A 22251-nucleotide genomic window follows, 5' to 3' on the forward strand; every position below is an offset into this window, starting at 1 on the left:
TACTTATCTTCCCACGAATTTCAAGCCAACAAACATGGAGAAGCTCTGCCACCTCAGTGAATCTGATTTTGGACTCATGAAATTATTAACACCAAATAACACAGTGTGAGAGATAGACCCGGACTCGTCGGGTAGAGAAATCCATCTCCAATACATTGGTGTATCACCCCAAATAATTGTGACTTATCTTGCAGATAACATGTTAGATAACAGCCCATTCAATTCCAAAAAAATGGAAAGTTGTTAACAATATATACATTTTATGGAAACTGGCTACAAATATATACATTCTTGATTTCATTTAGAGTACAAATCTCTAGCATTTCAAAATATGCCCAAATTGCACCTAATATCTGTCGACTGTCAAATTTAAATAACTTTTTTTTATTTATAAATCCCCCCAAAATACTCCTCAAAACTGAAATCAGTGCTTTAAATTTTTTTTCGGGAAATGTAAAGGGTGGGGGTATTTGTACATTCTACATATAACGGGTTTTTTTTACACATTACCTTTTCATTTATTTACTATTCTTTGGCCTGATTTCAATTCCTTGAAGAATGAGGCCACTTTTCCAGTTGCCACCCTTCACTTCTTGCAAGCATATTTCTAGTTCACCATCTTCTCCACTCTTGTAAAGATAGTCACCGAACTCCATCTCCAACCACCCGTCTCCTCTCTCCTTCGGACATTGATCGCTGCTTTCACTAGGCATGGCGGCTTGTGGTCTCTGCATCTTAGTAACGGTGCGGTTGAAAATCCCCATTCGCCCTTCGTCTTGGTACAATATGAGTTCGACGCCCCTGCCCTCCATTAGGATCCAGATAAAAACTCCTTAATTCCTCTTCACTCCCACGAAGTCCTACCCAGCCCTCCACTGGTTGGGATTGAAATCCATATACTCTTTTCGTCCACTTGAACACAAGGTAAGCTGCATAGTTTGTGTCAGGCGATATCATCCGAGTACTTATCCTCCCACGAATTTCAAGCCAACACACATCGACAAGCTCTGCCACCTCAGCGAATCTGATTTTGTAAATTTGGTTTCATTGAATTAATTAACACCATACATGGAGAAAACAAACGAAGAAAAGAGCAGCACAGTGTGAGAGATAGACCTGGACTCGGGTAGAGAAATCCATCTCCAATACATAGGTGTATCACCATAAACAATTGTGAGGGATCTTGCAGCTAACATGAAACATTTCTTCCCACTCCATTTATCCAATGAAAAACTCTGCTTAATGCCACCAATGAGAAGTTAGAGAGAGATGAAAATGAAAACTGAAGCAAACATTGTGTATAAAGTTGATTACAGCCACCCAAATGGACATTTAGATAGAGAAAAAGACTAGCAAGAACCAAAGCTCCAAAACAGAACTGACAACTCCGCTCTGTGAATCATATGATTCAACGCAAAAGGTACAAAACAAAGCTAACAAGAATTACATGTTATGCTGCAGTACTAATGAATAACATGAGTCTACTATCACCCGCAAAGATGGTTTTTGACAGGCTGTTTTGCAACACAACCAGATTCATAACCAACCCGAAATTTGTTGTGTTAGGCATATAAGCACATGTGATTCAAGGGCTCTACTTGAAGACTATAAATGATTATCCATAATTAACTAGTGATACAACATATTGGGAGATTGCAGCTACTAACTGATGAAATAGATATTTGGTATTAGTATTAAACAAACAAGTAGAGACAAGCAAAGGGAACAGAAGCAGATAAGTAGTTTATTTTCCCTCAAATGCTGGTAAGCAAGGGCCTGAGACAGAATACGCCAATGCCCAGTATCCACCTTCACTCGCAACAATATTATTCGAAATACTTGTTGGTTCCATTTTGAACTAAAATTCATCAAACTTGCAAATAATTTGGGGAGTGTTCGTATTCTTGCAAACTTATAGTTGGACAATCAAGACTTCCGGTGTCTACAGTGATCTGAGGTCTTGTCTCCCCATTTGAAGATGCTCATGTTTAGCCTTCCAAGTAAATTTCTATTCACAGTATATGGACATTGCACAGTATAATATAAGTCTAATATTATGTGGCATTCTATTGCTTGGTATGATGGTAAAAGCTAACTGACAAGTGTGAGAATGCAGGTTCTTAGTCTGCATGTGAGGGAATTTGTAACGACCCGAACCCGGGGGGTCCATATCGCTATCCGGGTCCTTACCCGAACCCGAAGTCATCTAAGGGCATTACCGTCATTTCCAATGTCAAGACACCATTAATGCATTATACTAAGGTTCATAGCATCCCATAGTAACAACAAGTGGCTCGGGATTAGCCAAAATGGACTAAGGAACAAGAAACAGGGAAAACCAGAAACCGGTCGACGTTTAGTGGAAACACGTCGACTAGTTTGGCCAGTTTCTGAATCTAGAACAACCATGGTGTCTAAGAGTTAAGGATTTTTCTAATTTGCCTATGCCGATACCCCATGTCACCCGGTTACAACCTTTAATTTATGATTATGAACATATAATTTCTATGCACTCTTCAGTCAACTTCTGTGCACACTTTATGATTATGAAGAGATTCCACCGTTTGGTATGATGGTATACGCTTGCAAGGGCGGATCCAAAGGGGCACTAATGGGGGCCAACTTGCCAAGCCCCCCCAAAAAAAAACAACAATAGATAAATAAATAAATAATAATAGTGGTACTAGTCCATCCGAGAATATATTAGCCCCCCATAATATATTTTGGGTCCGCCTACGCTTGTGCTGAGATGTTTGAGAAATCTCTCCCAAACTGTCAAAAGTTAAGAGGGTGTAAAAATTTCCTCCGCTGCCTTCTATGGACAGTGTAAAAAACACCTTCCTGCAAATCCTCAAATCTTTGTATGGTAACGATTAACCCTAAACCCATTAAAAACTTGACCATAATTTCCACAGAAACAGAAAATTACACATCATTCATGACTAATCACAATCATACATATACATTTATTCACTATTTTTTGTGAATATATATAACTTTTTTAGTCCTGTCAAAAAGAGGGAATATTCGACTGAGATAAAAAAAAATAAAAAAATAAAAAAAATAAAATCTGGACAAAAATAAAAGAGACCAAAAACAGTAAAGATGTGACAGATCAATCATATTTATTGGAATGCAGTGGTGTAATTTTTAAAAAAAGAAATATAATCTTTCACTTTTGAAGTTAGGATAAGAAATGTCACTTCAAAGTGCAAAAGAAAATTAAAATCTTGAACATATTTCCCTAAATTACACACCATTCATTTCTACTCACAATCAAACAATACAGCGTGAAACTTGAAATTTTACCTTAGTCCCACCATCGACGATGAGGGGATGATCGGAGAGGCTCAGATAAAGCTCTTTCTTAGATGTGAAAACAGGCGGAGAAGAATCGGTAGCTCGGGCAATGACGTCCTGATAATCTGACGGCAGAAATCTCTCCCAAACTGTGTCAGACTCCGCAGCCGACCGGAAAGTGGACGCCAGCGACGAAAGCCGGCAAGTATCTGGAGCACTCGCCAGAGACAACATGTTCGCTATGCAATTCTCCGGCAATGCGTTGAAATCGGTCGCCGGACATGGATTTCTGCAGCTCTCTGCTTCCATCTCTTATCTCTCCAGATCTCTCTTCTCATATATGCATACACCAGTATAGACTACAGAGTGAACACAACACAATATAATACACCCATATGTATATACGTAGTAGTAATATATATAAGAGTTATCTTCGCCCTCATGGTTTTTCATCACGACACGTGTGCACCAATCACCGGTTGAGTTAAGAATAATTGTGAACCAATCATACTCGTGTCAATTTATTTACTTTTGCTTCAAGATTTATATGTCTTCTAATTTGGCTTTGTGGCTCTGTACTCATCTTGGCTTCCATTATGCTTTTGAATGACAAAAAAAAAAAAAAAAACTTTTGTCAGTTCATAATATCGTAATTAAATGTCATTTAAATTTTCTATTGATATTGCTATTTTTTTAATATTTATATTTTATTAATCAAGAAAAATATAATAAAAAGGTAACCATAGGTTATTAGTTCAAATATAAGAGTTTTAGTCCATAATGAATATTTCGTACCGTAAATTTTTTTTGAATGTTTATCTAAATTATAAATATAAAAAAAAATTAAAAATTTGATTAAAAAGTTTTCTTTTGTGTGAGTGATGCTTGTGTTATGATTATAAGTTACCTAATTTATTTATAATTCAAGTTAAAGAAGAATATGATTAAAAAAAAATAATTTTAATTTAATTTAATTTTTTTTGTTGTCGGTGATGAGTGTGTTAGAGCATTCCCAGAGTAGCATTTCCATTCTCATTCTACACTTTTACAAAGTGTAGTGTCATGTTAGCAATTGTGATGACAAGACTTTACACATTTTTTAAAGGTTTATTTCTCTTGTTGTGCACACATCTTTTATATTCTACACTTTATTATTTTATTATTTTAAAATTTACCCACATAATATTAATACACAATTAATTTATTTTATAATATTAAAAGTACACACAAGACCCACCATTTCAATCGTAGAATGGCTATTTGATTCTACACATTTGAAGATTTAGGCGTAAAATATGAACGGGCCTTAAGTGTGTAATGTGCATAGTAAGGGTATTCATTCAACAAATCCTCAGATATTGTACACATTGCTTGTGCATTGGGATTGCTCTTACAACCACAACTTACGTGACTCTCACCTACCCTTATCTAACGCCTTGTCCATGTTTTGTGTGGGTCAATAGAATTAAATGAAGTGAGAATGGAATGTTTTTGTTTCCATTATTTAGTTTGGTAACCTACTTTAAAATTAGAATGATGATTCTTACCCATTCTCTAAGAATGGTGATTCCCCCACTAATTCATTCCACTTTCTAACTAAATGAATAACCATTCCATTCCTACTTTAAAAATAATAATAATAAATAAATGAATAAAAAAAATATTTAATGAAATGTCGGCTATATATATATATATATATATATATATATATATACATACATATTTATTCCATTCTCCGATTCATTCCATTCCCACTTTATTTCATTCAACCACGCCAAACTAGCCCTGGCGGGTGTGTCATGGGCTGGTGAGACACTGGCAGGCTACCATACTGGCGAGTTACAAGTGCATAGTCCCACATTATCTGGGTAAAGGAAAGGTGAAATGTTTATATGTAGGTGCGTCACTTTAATTGGTATGAGGACTTTTGGGATAAAGCTCAAAGAACAAAACTGTGCGGGTTTAGGCCTAAAACGAACAATATCATACCATGTGGTGAAGTGGGTCGTTACAAATAGTATCAAAACCTGACCCAGTCGGAAATGTGCCGACGGGGACGTCGGGCCTCCAAGGGGGGTGAATTGTGATGATCCTGTGGGCGGGTGTATCGTGGGCGGGTGAGAGATACTAGCAGGCTACCACACTGGCGAGTTACGGGTATATAGTCCTACATCACCTAGGTAAAGAAAATGTGAAATGCTTATATGTAAGTGTGCCACTTTAATTGGTATGAGGCATTTTGGGTTAAAGCTCAAGAACAAAAATCGTGTGGGTTCAGACCCAAAGTGGCCAATATCATATCATAGTATAAATTGATTTGTATTTATAATATCTAGTGCAATAATCAATTATAAAATCAAGTGGTTTGCATTTGATTATGATCTTCTTCTTCTTCTTTTTTATTTATTTATTTTTTATTTATTATTTTTTTCGTGTGAATGGAACTTTAGGATGAGAATCGAATTATAGAATTTTTTGTTCAATCTATATCCGACTACTTGGATCGGATTTGAATTAAAACCCGATCCATTGATAGGTCTAGTTACAAGAAAGATTTTGTCTTACAATCAAGGGCGGATCCAAGGGTGAGCGAAGCTGGGCTTCAACCCACCCCAAATTTTTTTTTCTTCCATAAATGCGTATATATGAATTGAATGTTAGTCTCATCTAATACCTTAATTTTTTTTTTTTGATCAGATTGCAAAACATCTTACCATTACACTAGCCCAGTGGGTATAGGTACTGGGTTAGTCACTTTTATTATTATTTTTTTATTCATAAGATTTTTTGAAACATATTTTCTATATTTGTTTGTTTATATATCTCTATATAGACTATATGCAAGATATATATATATATATATATATATATATATATATATAAGAGTATTATTATTAAATATATATATATATATATATATATATATAAGAGTATTATTATTAAATATATATATATATATATATATATAAGAGTATTATTATTAAATATATATATATATATATAAGAGTATTATTATTATATATATATATATATATATATATATATATATATATATATATATATAAAAGAGTATTATTAGCATGGGGCCACAATAAAAAAAAAAAAAATGATATTTTAAATAGATTATTTGACTAAGTCTTTGGGGAGGATTTATGTGAGGCCAATGATGTTAACGAGCACTGCACTCCCGTCATGTCAGATTCACAGGAAAATGGAGGCCATTCTTGCCTAAAAACAACCTTTCAATGCGTTAAGTCAGAATGCCTAGGCTCGGGGCCCTATGCGTCACGTTTGAAGGACCACTACCACTCGCTTCCTTCCGACCAAAAAACAGGTTTAGGAACTCCAAGTTGTTGTCTCAAGTAGAAAAAACGTAACCATTTTGTTCACGAACAACTCAAACAGAACGAGATAAAAGTTAGGAGTTTGAAAAGAAAAGGAAAGAAAAGAAATGACGTGGTTTTCCCCTGGTACTCGAACAGAACGAGATTAACGTTAGGAGTTTGAATAGAAAAGGAAAGAAAAGAAATGATGTTGTTTCCCCCTCTTTGTACAGCTTACTGAGTCCGTCCTCATCCTTCGCATATGAAGGGAACGGGAGGAAAGATAAGTGGGTCCATTGTACTGGTGTGTGGATAAGAGCACATTGATAAAGCACCACAAGAATGTAACACCATCAAGTACGAACCACTTGTGTGATATCACAGTCAATAACACCATAGAACTACCCACGGATGGACATCACAGATTTAATTTGGCATTCATTATTGGGTAAACCAACACCACGTGCAATAAATGTGGTGGTTAATTTTTTTAAAAAATAATAATAATTGTGGTGGACTTGGAGTCCTAAGTGTCACATTTGAAGGACCATCACCACGTGCTTCCTTCCAAATATAAAAAAAGTTTTGGTACTCCAAAGTCGCCGTCTCAAGTAGAAAATATGTAACCATTTATTCACGAACAAGTTCAGTCCAACTGTACAAGATTATAGTCAGGAGTTTGAATTTGAATGCATTTTTGTGAAGTGATTCTTTCATTATAATTGGTAATTACATTTTTTTCATGGGCCTCAACCTCGAGCTTAATAATGAGTTGAGCTTGACTTGAACACATAAAATTAGACTCAACGATCTAGATCACTTGTTAAAATAACGTAAATACTAATTAACCTCTCTAATTAGTTCATAGCTAATTTAGTGATAATCAAAGACAATTAAAAAACGTTAATTGAAAAATAACAAATAAATTAACTTAATTCACAGACCTGTTGTTATATTGTCAGCTGTCAAAAGGTAAGACTTTAAAGTCTCAAGTAGAAAATATGTAACCATTTGTTCACGAACAAGTCCAGTCCAATTGTACAAGATTATGGTTAGGAGTTTGAATTTGAATTCATTTTTGTGAAGTGATTCTTTCATTGTAATTGGTAATTACATTTTTTTCATGGGCCTCAACCTCGAGCTTAATAATGAGTTGAGTTTGACTTGAACACACAAAATTAGACTCGATGATCTAGATCACTTGTTAAAATAACGTAAATACTAATTAACCTCTCTAATTAGTTCATAGCTAATTTAGTTATAATCAAAGACAATTTAAAAACGTTAATTGAAAAATAACAAATAAATTAACTTAATTCACATACCTGTTGTTATATTGTCAACTGTCAAAAGGTAAGACTTTAAATTTTTTATTTTTTTAAAAAATTGTGGGTTCCACATATAACATTATAATTGCGTTTCATGCAATTGTACCACTAGCTAGCTTCTTCCAAAGATAAAAAGTCTTTGGTACTCATATAATCCATTCCATTCACGAACAATTAGAATAGCTCAATGAGATTAACGTTTGGCTCAAACTTGTTTGATTAATAAAGGGGTTCAAATTTGAACTCATTTTGTGAATGTGCTAATAGTAAGTGTTCATGAACATTCTAGTAAATGCTATGTGTTTTACCTTCCGAAAAAAAAAAAAAAAAACATTCTTGTAAATCTTACTATTTCATTATAATTTGTAATTAAATTTTATTCATTGGGCCTCAAGCACGAACTTGATAATGTACTCGAGACTAAACTCAAAATAAACAAAAGAACAAGATACAGAGAAGTCGAGTTTGACTTTGAACACACAAAATTAGACTCGATAATCTTGATCACTTGCTAAAATAATACTCCGTATATAAAAGTCTTTCAAATTTAATAAAATAACCTAAATACTAATAAACTTCACTAGCTAGTTCCTAGCTAATCTAGTTATGATCAATGACAATCAAAAAATGACGTTAATTGAAAAATAACAAATTAATTAACTTAATTCACACAATTATTGTTGTTACACACAACTAGCTATAATGACTTTAGTTTTTATTTTTATTTTTTATTTTTAAATATTGTGCGATTCACACTATACATATAACATTATAATAACTTTTATCACACGATTCCTTCCAAAAGATAAAAGTTTTTACTACTCCAAAGTCCAACCATAAGTGAAAAAATAGAATCGATCCGTTCGTGAACAACTTGAGCTCAATGAAATTAATGTTTGGCTCAAACTTGTTTGATTAATAAAGGGATTCAAATTTGAATTCATTTTGTGAACGTGCTAATGGTAAGTGTTCGTGAACACACTTGTAAATCTGACTCTTTCATTATAATTTGTAATTAAATTTTATCCATTTGATCTCAAGTTCGAGCTTGATAATATACTCCGGATTAAACTCAAAATAGACTAAATAACAAGATGGAGAGGAGTCAAGCTTGACTTTGAACACACAAAATTAGACTATGTTGATCACTTGCTAAAATAATACTCCGTATATAAAAGTATTTTAGATTTGATAAAATAACCAAAATACTAATAAACTTCTCTAGCTAGTTCCTAGCTAATCTAGTTATAATAAAAAACAATCAAAAAAGCGTTAATTGAAAATAACAAATAAATAAACTTAATTCACACACCTATTGTTGTTACACACCTAGCTGTATTGACTTTAATTTTTTTTTTCTTTTATTTTTTATTTTATTTTATTTTTTTAAATATTGTGGAATTCACACCATACATATAATATTATAAATACTTTTACCATAGGTTTCGTTCCAAAGATAAAAAGTCTTTGGTACTCCAAAGTCCAACCATAAGAAGAAAATAGAATTGATTCGTTCACGAACAACTCGAGCTCAATGAAATTAACGTTTGGCTCAAACTTGTTTGATTAGTAAAAGGGTTTGAGTTTGAACTCATTTTGTGAACGTGCTAATGGAAAGCATTCATGAACGCGCTTGTAAATCTAATTTATTCATTATAATTTGTAATTAAATTTTATCTATTGGGCCTCAAGCTCAAGTTTGATAATGCACTTGAGATTAAACTCAAATTAGACTAAACAAGATAGATGAGTCGAGCTTGACTTGAACACACAAAATTAGACTCTACGATCTTAATCATTTGCTAAAATAATATAAATATAAATATAAATAAATAAATATATATATATATATATCCATTAATCTTTTTATTTTTTATTTAATAAAAATCTTCTAAATTTGATAAAATAACCGAAACACTAATTAGCCTCTCTAATTAGTTCCTAGCTAATATAGTTATTGTCAAAGACAATCGAAAAATGTTAATTGAAAAATAACAAATAAATTAACTTAATTTACATGCCTGATGCCTGTTGTTGTTTTGTTGATTTTTAATATTTTTATAAAAAAATATTGTGGGATCCAGTAGAAGGAAAAAATGCATAAGTATTTTTTGAATTTGGCTAGACAAAATGAATCTTTTTGAGAATTTTATAAGAATTTAGGGGTTCATTATATAATAAATTGATTGTCAGGTCAAAAAGAAAAAATAAAAAAAAATGTACATCTTAAATAACGCAATGAAACAATAAGTAACAAAAATGATATTAAAATATTTGTGAAGTGAAATCAACTTTATATTATATTATATATATATATGAGAAAAGGGAAAAAAAATATATAATAAATAGAATTTCTAATTATATATAGCTTCACTCAAAAATCTCACCAAATCTCTGGGTATAGATTGAGTGTCGCGGTGCACCATGTCATTAATGTATCCATCTAATGATAATGTAATATTTTTTAAAAAAAAAAAAAAAAAAAAATTGATTTATCTATCCTAATATATATATATATATATATATATATATATATATAGATGCCCTTTGTAAAATCTTCGGGCTTTGCAAATAATCTTTTTAAATATCATTTTTTTTTGTTTGTGGGCCCCAAGCTAATAATACTCTTTTTGTTTCTTTTTATCCGCATATGGCCTACCCACGGTATATAGCTAATAGCCTACCTACAATATATAGCTAATAATACTTTTTTTGCTAATAGCCTACCTACAATGTATAGCTAATAACCTACAATATATAGCTAAGAATTTATTGTAGCTAAGAATTAGCTAAATTCTTAGCTATATATTGTAGGACTCTTTTTGCTAATAGCCTACCTACAATATATAGCTAATAACCTACAATATATAGCTAAGATCTTAGCTATATATTGTAGGTTATTAGCTATAAGTAGGCCATATGTGGAGAAAAAGAAACAAGAGTATCATTAGCTTGTGGCCCACAAACAAAAAAAATGATATTTATAAAGAATATTTGCAAAGTCGAAGATTTTTCAAGGGATATTTTCATAAATTCTAAAAAATTGAGATCTAAAATTAAATATAAAAAATTCAGTGAGAGCTGCCCTCACTGGTACTATGCTAGGTCCAAAATTGTGGTAGTTAATTTTTTTTTAAAAAATAATAATTGTTGTGGACTTAGAGCCCTAAGTGTCACGTTTAAAGGACCATCACCACTTCATTCCAAATATAGTAACTGCAAAGTCGTTGTCCCAAGTAGAAAACATGTAACCATTTGTTTACGAACAAGTCCAGCTGTACCATATTATAGTCAGGAGTTTGAATTTGAATTCATTTATGTGAAGTGAGTCTTTCATTATAATTGGTAATTACATTTTTTCCATGGGCCTCAAGCTTGAGCTTAATAATGAGTTGAGTTTGACTTGAACACATAAAATTAGACTCGACGATCTAGATCTAGATCACTTGTTAAAATAACATAAATACTAATTAAGCTTTCTAATTAGTTCATAGCTAATTTAGTTATAATCAAAGACATTGCAAAATCGTTAATTGAAAAATTACAAATAATATAACTTGATTCACACACCTGTTGTTAAATTCAAAATAAACTAAATAACAAGATAGAGAGAAGTCGAGCTTATCTTTGAACACATAAAATTAGACTTGACTATCTTGATCACTTACTAAAATAATACTCTGTATTTAAAAGTTTTTCAAATTTAATAAAATAACCTAACTACTAATAAACTTCTCTAGCTAGTTCCTAGCTAATCTAGTTATAATCAAAGACAATTGAAAAACGACGTATCTTGCGGATAACATGTTAGATAACAGCCAATTCAATTCCAAAAAAATGGGAAGTTGCTACAAATATATACATTTTATGGAATTTTATTGAAATTCAGTTCGAACCGTCCGACGCCTCTGCTGTCCATTAGTATCCAGATAAGAACTCCTTAATTGCCCTTCACTCCCACCGAGTCGTACCCAACTCTCTGCAGGTCCGTATTCGAATCCAAATCCAGTCACTCTTTCTGCCCACTTGAACACAAGGTAAGCTGAATAGGTTGTGTCTGGCGATAGCATCTGAGTACTTATCTTCACACGAATTTCAAGCCAACAAACATGGAGAAGCTCTGCCACACCAGTGAATCTGATTTTGGACTCATGAAATTATTAACACCAAAGAACACAGTGTGAGAGATAGACCCGGACTCGTCGGGTAAAGAAATCCATCTCCAATACATTGGTGTATCACCCCAAATAATTGTGACTTATCTTGCAGATAACATGTTAGATAACAGCCCATTCAATTCCAAAAAAATGGAAAGTTGTTACCAATATATACATTTTATGGAAACTGGCTACAAATATATACATTCTTGATTTCATTTAGAGTACAAATCTCTAGCATTTCAAAATATGCCCAAATTGCACCTAATATCTGTCGACTGTCAAATTTAAATAACTTTTTTTTATTTATAAATCCCCACAAAATACTCCTCAAAACTGAAATCAGTGCTTTAATTTTTTTTTTTGGGAAATGTAAAGGGTGGGGGTATTTGTACATTCTACATATAACGGGTTTTTTTTACACATTACCTTTTCATTTATTTACTATTCTTTGGCCTGATTTCAATTCCTTGAAGAATGAGGCCACTTTTCCAGTTGCCACCCTTCACTTCTTGCAAACATATTTCTAGTTCCCCATCTTCTCCACTCTTGTAAAGATAGTCACCCAACTCCATCTCCAACCACCCGTCTCCTCTCTCCTTCGGACATTGATCGCTGCTTTCACTTGGCATGGCGACTTGTGGTCTCTGCATCTTAGCAAGGGTGCGGTTGAAAATCCCCATTCGCCCTCTTCGTCTTGGTAAAATATGAGTTCGACGCCCCTGCCCTCCATTAGGATCCAGATAAAAACTCCTTAATTCCTCTTCACTCCCACGAAGTCCTACCCAGCCCTCCACTGGTTGGGATTGAAATCCATATACTCTTTTCGTCCACTTGAACACAAGGTAAGCTGCATAGTTTGTGTCAGGCGATATCATCCGAGTACTTATCCTCCCACGAATTTCAAGCCAACACACATCGACAAGCTCTGCCACCTCAGCGAATCTGATTTTGTAAATTTGGTTTCATTGAATTAATTAACACCATACATGGAGAAAACAAACGAAGAAAAGAGCAGCACAGTGTGAGAGATAGACCTGGACTCGGGTAGAGAAATCCATCTCCAATACATAGGTGTATCACCATAAACAATTGTGAGGGATCTTGCAGCTAACATGAAACATTTCTTCCCACTCCATTTATCCAATGAAAAACTCTGCTTAATGCCACCAATGAGAAGTTAGAGAGAGATGAAAATGAAAACTGAAGCAAACATTGTGTATAAAGTTGATTACAGCCACCCAAATGGACATTTAGATAGAGAAAAAGACTAGCAAGAACCAAAGCTCCAAAACAGAACTGACAACTCCGCTCTGTGAATCATATGATTCAACGCAAAAGGTACAAAACAAAGCTAACAAGAATTACATGTTATGCTGCAGTACTAATGAATAACATGAGTCTACTATCACCCGCAAAGATGGCTTTTGACAGGCTGTTTTGCAACACAACCAGATTCATAACCAACCCGAAATTTGTTGTGTTAGGCATATAAGCACATGTGATTCAAGGGCTCTACTTGAAGACTATAAATGATTATCCATAATTAACTAGTGATACAACATATTGGGAGATTGCAGCTACTAACTGATGAAATAGATATTTGGTATTAGTATTAAACAAACAAGTAGAGACAAGCAAAGGGAACAGAAGCAGATAAGTAGTTTATTTTCCCTCAAATGCTGGTAAGCAAGGGCCTGAGACAGAATACGCCAATGCCCAGTATCCACCTTCACTCGCAACAATATTATTCGAAATACTTGTTGGTTCCATTTTGAACTAAAATTCATCAAACTTGCAAATAATTTGGGGAGTGTTCGTATTCTTGCAAACTTATAGTTGGACAATCAAGACTTCCGGTGTCTACAGTGATCTGAGTTCTTGTCTCCCCATTTGAAGATGCTCATGTTTAGCCTTCCAAGTAAATTTCTATTCACAGTATATGGACATTGCACAGTATAATATAAGTCTAATATTATGTGGCATTCTATTGCTTGGTATGATGGTAAAAGCTAACTGACAAGTGTGAGAATGCAGGTTCTTAGTCTGCATGTGAGGGAATTTGTAACGACCCGAACCCGGGGGGTCCATATCGCTATCCGGGTCCTTACCCGAACCCGAAGTCATCTAAGGGCATTACCGTCATTTCCAATGTCAAGACACCATTAATGCATTATACTAAGGTTCATAGCATCCCATAGTAACAACAAGTGGCTCGGGATTAGCCAAAATGGACTAAGGAACAAGAAACAGGGAAAACCAGAAACCGGTCGACGTTTAGTGGAAACACGTCGACTGGTTTGGCCAGTTTCTGAATCTAGAACAACCATGGTGTCTAAGAGTTAAGGATTTTTCTAATTTGCCTATGCCGATACCCCATGTCACCCGGTTACAACCTTTAATTTATGATTATGAACATATAATTTCTATGCACTCTTCAGTCAACTTCTGTGCACACTTTATGATTATGAAGAGATTCCACCCTTTGGTAGGATGGTATACGCTTGCAAGGGCGGATCCAAAGGGGCACTAATGGGGGCCAACTTGCCAAGCCCCCCCAAAAAAAAACAACAATAGATAAATAAATAAATAATAATAGTGGTACTAGTCCATCCGAGAATATATTAGCCCCCCATAATATATTTTGGGTCCGCCTACGCTTGTGCTGAGATGTTTGAGAAATCTCTCCCAAACTGTCAAAAGTTAAGAGGGTGTAAAATTTTCCTCCGCTGCCTTCTATGGACAGTGTAAAAAACACCTTCCTGCAAATCCTCAAATCTTTGTATGGTAACGATTAACCCTAAACCCATTAAAAACTTGACCATAATTTCCACAGAAACAGAAAATTACACATCATTCATGACTAATCACAATCATACATATACATTTATTCACTATTTTTTGTGAATATATATAACTTTTTTAGTCCTGTCAAAAAGAGGGAATATTCGACTGAGATAAAAAAAATAAAAAAATAATATCTGGAAAAAAATAAAAGAGACCAAAAACAGTAAAGATGTGACAGATCAATCATATTTATTGGAATGCAGTGGTGTAATTTTTAAAAAAAGAAATATAATCTTTCACTTTTGAAGTTAGGATAAGAAATGTCACTTCAAAGTGCAAAAGTAAATTAAAATCTTGAACATATTTCCCTAAATTACACACCATTCATTTCTACTCACAATCAAACAATACAGCGTGAAACTTGAAATTTTACCTTAGTCCCACCATCGACGATGAGGGGATGATCGGAGAGGCTCAGATAAAGCTCTTTCTTAGATGTGAAAACAGGCGGAGAAGAATCGGTAGCTCGGGCAATGACGTCCTGATAATCTGACGGCAGAAATCTCTCCCAAACTGTGTCAGACTCCGCAGCCGACCGGAAAGTGGACGCCAGCGACGAAAGCCGGCAAGTATCTGGAGCACTCGCCAGAGACAACATGTTCGCTATGCAATTCTCCGGCAATGCGTTGAAATCGGTCGCCGGACATGGATTTCTGCAGCTCTCTGCTTCCATCTCTTATCTCTCCAGATCTCTCTTCTCATATATGCATACACCAGTATAGACTACAGAGTGAACACAACACAATATAATACACCCATATGTATATACGGAGTAGTAATATATATAAGAGTTATCTTCGCCCTCATGGTTTTTCATCACGACACGTGTGCACCAATCACCGGTTGAGTTAAGAATAATTGTGAACCAATCATACTCGTGTCAATTTATTTACTTTTGCTTCAAGATTTATATGTCTTCTAATTTGGCTTTGTGGCTCTGTACTCATCTTGGCTTCCATTATGCTTTTGAATGACACAAAAAAAAAAAAAAACTTTTGTCAGTTCATAATATCGTAATTAAATGTCATTTAAATTTTCTATTGATATTGCTATTTTTTTAATATTTATATTTTATTAATCAAGAAAAATATAATAAAAAGGTAACCATAGGTTATTAGTTCAAATATAAGAGTTTTAGTCCATAATGAATATTTCGTACCGTAAATTTTTTTTGAATGTTTATCTAAATTATAAATATAAAAAAAATTTAAAAATTTGATTAAAAAGTTTTCTTTTGTGTGAGTGATGCTTGTGTTATGATTATAAGTTACCTAATTTATTTATAATTCAAGTTAAAGAAGAATATGATTAAAAAAAAATAATTTTAATTTAATTTAATTTTTTTTGTTGTCGGTGATGAGTGTGTTAGAGCATTCCCAGAGTAGCATTTCCATTCTCATTCTACACTTTTACAAAGTGTAGTGTCATGTTAGCAATTGTGATGACAAGACTTTACACATTTTTTAAAGGTTTATTTCTCTTGTTGTGCACACATCTTTTATATTCTACACTTTATTATTTTATTATTTTAAAATTTACCCACATAATATTAATACACAATTAATTTATTTTATAATATTAAAAGTACACACAAGACCCACCATTTCAATCGTAGAATGGCTATTTGATTCTACACATTTGAAGATTTAGGCATAAAATATGAACGGGCCTTAAGTGTGTAATGTGCATAGTAAGGGTATTCATTCAACAAATCCTCAGATATTGTACACATTGCTTGTGCATTGGGATTGCTCTTACAACCACAACATACGTGACTCTCACCTACCTTTATCTAACGCCTTGTCCATGTTTTGTGTGGGTCAATAGAATTAAATGAAGTGAGAATGGAATGTTTTTGTTTCCATTATTTAGTTTGGTAACCTACTTTAAAATTAGAATGATGATTCTTACCCATTCTCTAAGAATGGTGATTCCCCCACTAATTCATTCCACTTTCTAACTAAATGAATGACCATTCCATTCCTACTTAAAAATAATAATAATAAATAAATGAATAAAAAAAATATTTAATGAAATGTCGGCTATATATATATACATATACATACATATTTATTCCATTCTCCGATTCATTCCATTCCCACTTTATTTCATTCAACCACGCCAAACTAGCCCTGGCGGGTGTGTCATGGGCTGGTGAGACACTGGCAGGCTACCATACTGGCGAGTTACAAGTGCATAGTCCCACATTATCTGGGTAAAGGAAAGGTGAAATGTTTATATGTAGGTGCGTCACTTTAATTGGTATGAGGACTTTTGGGATAAAGCTCAAAGAACAAAACTGTGCGGGTTTAGGCCTAAAACGAACAATATCATACCATGTGGTGAAGTGGGTCGTTACAAATAGTATCAAAACCTGACCCAGTCGGAAATGTGCCGACGGGGACGTCGGGCCTCCAAGGGGGGTGGATTGTGATGATCCTGTGGGCGGGTGTATCGTGGGCGGGTGAGAGATACTAGCAGGCTACCACACTGGCGAGTTACGGGTATATAGTCCTACATCACCTATGTAAAGAAAATGTGAAATGCTTATATGTAAGTGTGCCACTTTAATTGGTATGAGGCATTTTGGGGTAAAGCTCAAGAACAAAAATCGTGTGGGTTCAGACCCAAAGTGGCCAATATCATATCATAGTATAAATTGATTTGTATTTATAATATCTAGTGCAATAATCAATTATAAAATCAAGTGGTTTGCATTTGATTATGATCTTCTTCTTCTTCTTTTTTATTTATTTATTTTTTATTTATTATTTTTTTCGTGTGAATGGAACTTTAGGATGAGAATCGAATTATAGAATTTTTTGTTCAATCTATATCCGACTACTTGGATCGGATTTGAATTAAAACCCGATCCATTGATAGGTCTAGTTACAAGAAAGATTTTGTCTTACAATCAAGGGCGGATCCAAGGGTGAGCGAAGCTGGGCTTCAACCCACCCCAAATTTTTTTTTCTTCCATAAATGCGTATATATGAATTGAATGTTAGTCTCATCTAATACCTTAATTTTTTTTTTTTGATCAGATTGCAAAACATCTTACCATTACACTAGCCCAGTGGGTATAGGTACTGGGTTAGTCACTTTTATTATTATTTTTTTATTCATAAGATTTTTTGAAACATATTTTCTATATTTGTTTGTTTATATATCTCTATATAGACTATATGCAAGATATATATATATATATATATATATATATATATATATATAAGAGTATTATTATTAAATATATATATATATATATATATATATATAAGAGTATTATTATTAAATATATATATATATATATATATATAAGAGTATTATTATTAAATATATATATATATATATAAGAGTATTATTATTATATATATATATATATATATATATATATATATATATATATATATATATATAAAAGAGTATTATTAGCATGGGGCCACAATAAAAAAAAAAAAAATGATATTTTAAATAGATTATTTGACTAAGTCTTTGGGGAGGATTTATGTGAGGCCAATGATGTTAACGAGCACTGCACTCCCGTCATGTCAGATTCACAGGAAAATGGAGGCCATTCTTGCCTAAAAACAACCTTTCAATGCGTTAAGTCAGAATGCCTAGGCTCGGGGCCCTATGCGTCACGTTTGAAGGACCACTACCACTCGCTTCCTTCCGACCAAAAAACAGGTTTAGGAACTCCAAGTTGTTGTCTCAAGTAGAAAAAACGTAACCATTTTGTTCACGAACAACTCAAACAGAACGAGATAAAAGTTAGGAGTTTGAAAAGAAAAGGAAAGAAAAGAAATGACGTGGTTTTCCCCTGGTACTCGAACAGAACGAGATTAACGTTAGGAGTTTGAATAGAAAAGGAAAGAAAAGAAATGATGTTGTTTCCCCCTCTTTGTACAGCTTACTGAGTCCGTCCTCATCCTTCGCATATGAAGGGAACGGGAGGAAAGATAAGTGGGTCCATTGTACTGGTGTGTGGATAAGAGCACATTGATAAAGCACCACAAGAATGTAACACCATCAAGTACGAACCACTTGTGTGATATCACAGTCAATAACACCATAGAACTACCCACGGATGGACATCACAGATTTAATTTGGCATTCATTATTGGGTAAACCAACACCACGTGCAATAAATGTGGTGGTTAATTTTTTTAAAAAATAATAATAATTGTGGTGGACTTGGAGTCCTAAGTGTCACATTTGAAGGACCATCACCACGTGCTTCCTTCCAAATATAAAAAAAGTTTTGGTACTCCAAAGTCGCCGTCTCAAGTAGAAAATATGTAACCATTTATTCACGAACAAGTTCAGTCCAACTGTACAAGATTATAGTCAGGAGTTTGAAATTGAATGCATTTTTGTGAAGTGATTCTTTCATTATAATTGGTAATTACATTTTTTTCATGGGCCTCAACCTCGAGCTTAATAATGAGTTGAGCTTGACTTGAACACATAAAATTAGACTCAACGATCTAGATCACTTGTTAAAATAACGTAAATACTAATTAACCTCTCTAATTAGTTCATAGCTAATTTAGTTATAATCAAAGACAATTAAAAAACGTTAATTGAAAAATAACAAATAAATTAACTTAATTCACAGACCTGTTGTTATATTGTCAGCTGTCAAAAGGTAAGACTTTAAAGTCTCAAGTAGAAAATATGTAACCATTTGTTCACGAACAAGTCCAGTCCAATTGTACAAGATTATAGTTAGGAGTTTGAATTTGAATTCATTTTTGTGAAGTGATTCTTTCATTGTAATTGGTAATTACATTTTTTTCATGGGCCTCAACCTCGAGCTTAATAATGAGTTGAGTTTGACTTGAACACACAAAATTAGACTCGATGATCTAGATCACTTGTTAAAATAACGTAAATACTAATTAACCTCTCTAATTAGTTCATAGCTAATTTAGTTATAATCAAAGACAATTTAAAAACGTTAATTGAAAAATAACAAATAAATTAACTTAATTCACATACCTGTTGTTATATTGTCAGCTGTCAAAAGGTAAGACTTTAAATTTTTTATTTTTTAAAAAAATTGTGGGTTCCACATATAACATTATAATTGCGTTTCATGCAATTGTACCACTAGCTAGCTTCTTCCAAAGATAAAAAGTCTTTGGTACTCATATAATCCATTCCATTCACGAACAATTAGAATAGCTCAATGAGATTAACGTTTGGCTCAAACTTGTTTGATTAATAAAGGGGTTCAAATTTGAACTCATTTTGTGAATGTGCTAATAGTAAGTGTTCATGAACATTCTAGTAAATGCTATGTGTTTTACCTTCCGAAAAAAAAAAAAAAACATTCTTGTAAATCTTACTATTTCATTATAATTTGTAATTAAATTTTATTCATTGGGCCTCAAGCACGAACTTGATAATGTACTCGAGACTAAACTCAAAATAAACAAAAGAACAAGATACAGAGAAGTCGAGTTTGACTTTGAACACACAAAATTAGACTCGATAATCTTGATCACTCGCTAAAATAATACTCCGTATATAAAAGTCTTTCAAATTTAATAAAATAACCTAAATACTAATAAACTTCACTAGCTAGTTCCTAGCTAATCTAGTTATGATCAATGACAATCAAAAAATGACGTTAATTGAAAAATAACAAATTAATTAACTTAATTCACACAATTATTGTTACACACAACTAGCTATAATGACTTTTTTATTTATTTATTTATTTTTTTATTTTTTTTTTAAATATTGTGCGATTCACACTATACATATAACATTATAATAACTTTTATCACACGATTCCTTCCAAAAGATAAAAGTTTTTACTACTCCAAAGTCCAACCATAAGTGAAAAAATAGAATCGATCCGTTCGTGAACAACTTGAGCAATGAAATTAATGTTTGGCTCAAACTTGTTTGATTAATAAAGGGATTCAAATTTGAATTCATTTTGTGAACGTGCTAATGGTAAGTGTTCGTGAACACACTTGTAAATCTGACTCTTTCATTATAATTTGTAATTAAATTTTATCCATTTGATCTCAAGTTCGAGCTTGATAATATACTCCGGATTAAACTCAAAATAGACTAAACAACAAGATGGAGAGGAGTCAAGCTTGACTTTGAACACACAAAATTAGACTATGTTGATCACTTGCTAAAATAATACTCCGTATATAAAAGTCTTTTAGATTTGATAAAATAACCAAAATACTAATAAACTTCTCTAGCTAGTTCCTAGCTAATCTAGTTATAATAAAAAACAATCAAAAAAGCGTTAATTGAAAATAACAAATAAATAAACTTAATTCACACACCTATTGTTGTTACACACCTAGCTGTATTGACTTTAATTTTTTTTTTCTTTTATTTTTTATTTTATTTTATTTTTTTAAATATTGTGGAATTCACACCATACATATAATATTATAAATACTTTTACCATAGGTTTCGTTCCAAAGATAAAAAGTCTTTGGTACTCCAAAGTCCAACCATAAGAAGAAAATAGAATTGATTCGTTCACGAACAACTCGAGCTCAATGAAATTAACGTTTGGCTCAAACTTGTTTGATTAGTAAAGGGGTTTGAGTTTGAACTCATTTTGTGAACGTGCTAATGGTAAGCATTCATGAACGCGCTTGTAAATCTAATTTTTTCATTATAATTTGTAATTAAATTTTATCTATTGGGCCTCAAGCTCAAGTTTGATAATGCACTTGAGATTAAACTCAAATTAGACTAAACAAGATAGATGAGTCGAGCTTGACTTGAACACACAAAATTAGACTCTACGATCTTGATCATTTGCTAAAATAATATAAATATAAATATAAATAAATAAATATATATATATATATATCCATTAATCTTTTTATTTTTTATTTAATAAAAATCTTCTAAATTTGATAAAATAGCCGAAACACTAATTAGCCTCTCTAATTAGTTCCTAGCTAATATAGTTATTGTCAAAGACAATCGAAAAATGTTAATTGAAAAATAACAAATAAATTAACTTAATTTACACGCCTGATGCCTGTTGTTGTTTTGTTGATTTTTAATATTTTTATAAAAAAATATTGTGGGATCCAATAGAAGGAAAAAATGCATAAGTATTTTTTGAATTTGGCTAGACAAAATGAATCTTTTTGAGAATTTTATAAGAATTTAGGGGTTCATTGTATAATAAATTGATTGTCAGGTCAAAAAGAAAAAATAAAAAAAAATGTACATCTTAAATAACGCTATGAAACAATAAGTAACAAAAATAATATTAAAATATTTGTGAAGTGAAATCCA

At 32.7% G+C, this 22251-nt stretch overlaps 1 protein-coding gene and 1 pseudogene across 1 annotated transcript; both read right to left on the reverse strand.

Moving 5' to 3' along the window:
• Positions 1 to 222: 222 nt before the first annotated feature.
• LOC132271358 (F-box protein PP2-B10-like) lies at positions 223 to 3695 on the reverse strand (annotated as a pseudogene).
• An 8533-nt stretch (positions 3696 to 12228) lies between these two features.
• Positions 12229 to 15709, reverse strand: LOC132271359 (F-box protein PP2-B11-like). The gene is made up of 3 exons (XM_059772713.1): positions 15329 to 15709; positions 13146 to 13264; positions 12229 to 13053 (listed from the first exon to the last, which is right to left on the reverse strand). Exons 1-3 carry the CDS (start codon positions 15626 to 15628, stop codon positions 12546 to 12548), a joined length of 927 nt encoding a protein of 308 aa, XP_059628696.1. The 5' UTR covers positions 15629 to 15709; the 3' UTR covers positions 12229 to 12545.
• Positions 15710 to 22251: the final 6542 nt, after the last annotated feature.

This window comes from Cornus florida, unplaced genomic scaffold, assembly GCF_030987335.1.
Source record: "Cornus florida cultivar Cherokee Brave unplaced genomic scaffold, ASM3098733v1 CherokeeBrave_3.0.0_Hap2_Chr08, whole genome shotgun sequence".
In the NCBI taxonomy this organism is placed as follows: Eukaryota; Viridiplantae; Streptophyta; class Magnoliopsida; order Cornales; family Cornaceae; genus Cornus; species Cornus florida.

What these genes read in the sequence shown, in the direction of transcription:
- LOC132271359 (XM_059772713.1), bottom strand. Translation starts at nt 15,628, where the DNA reads ATGGAAGCAGAGAGCTGCAGAAATCCATGTCCGGCGACCGATTTCAAC. An exon ending in TCGTCGATGGTGGGACTAAG is followed by an intron (nt 13,265 to 15,328) that starts GTAAAATTTCAA and finishes GGCATTAAGCAG; the next exon opens with AGTTTTTCATTGGATAAATG. An exon ending in ATTTCTCTACCCGAGTCCAG is followed by an intron (nt 13,054 to 13,145) that starts GTCTATCTCTCA and finishes TTACAAAATCAG; the next exon opens with ATTCGCTGAGGTGGCAGAGC.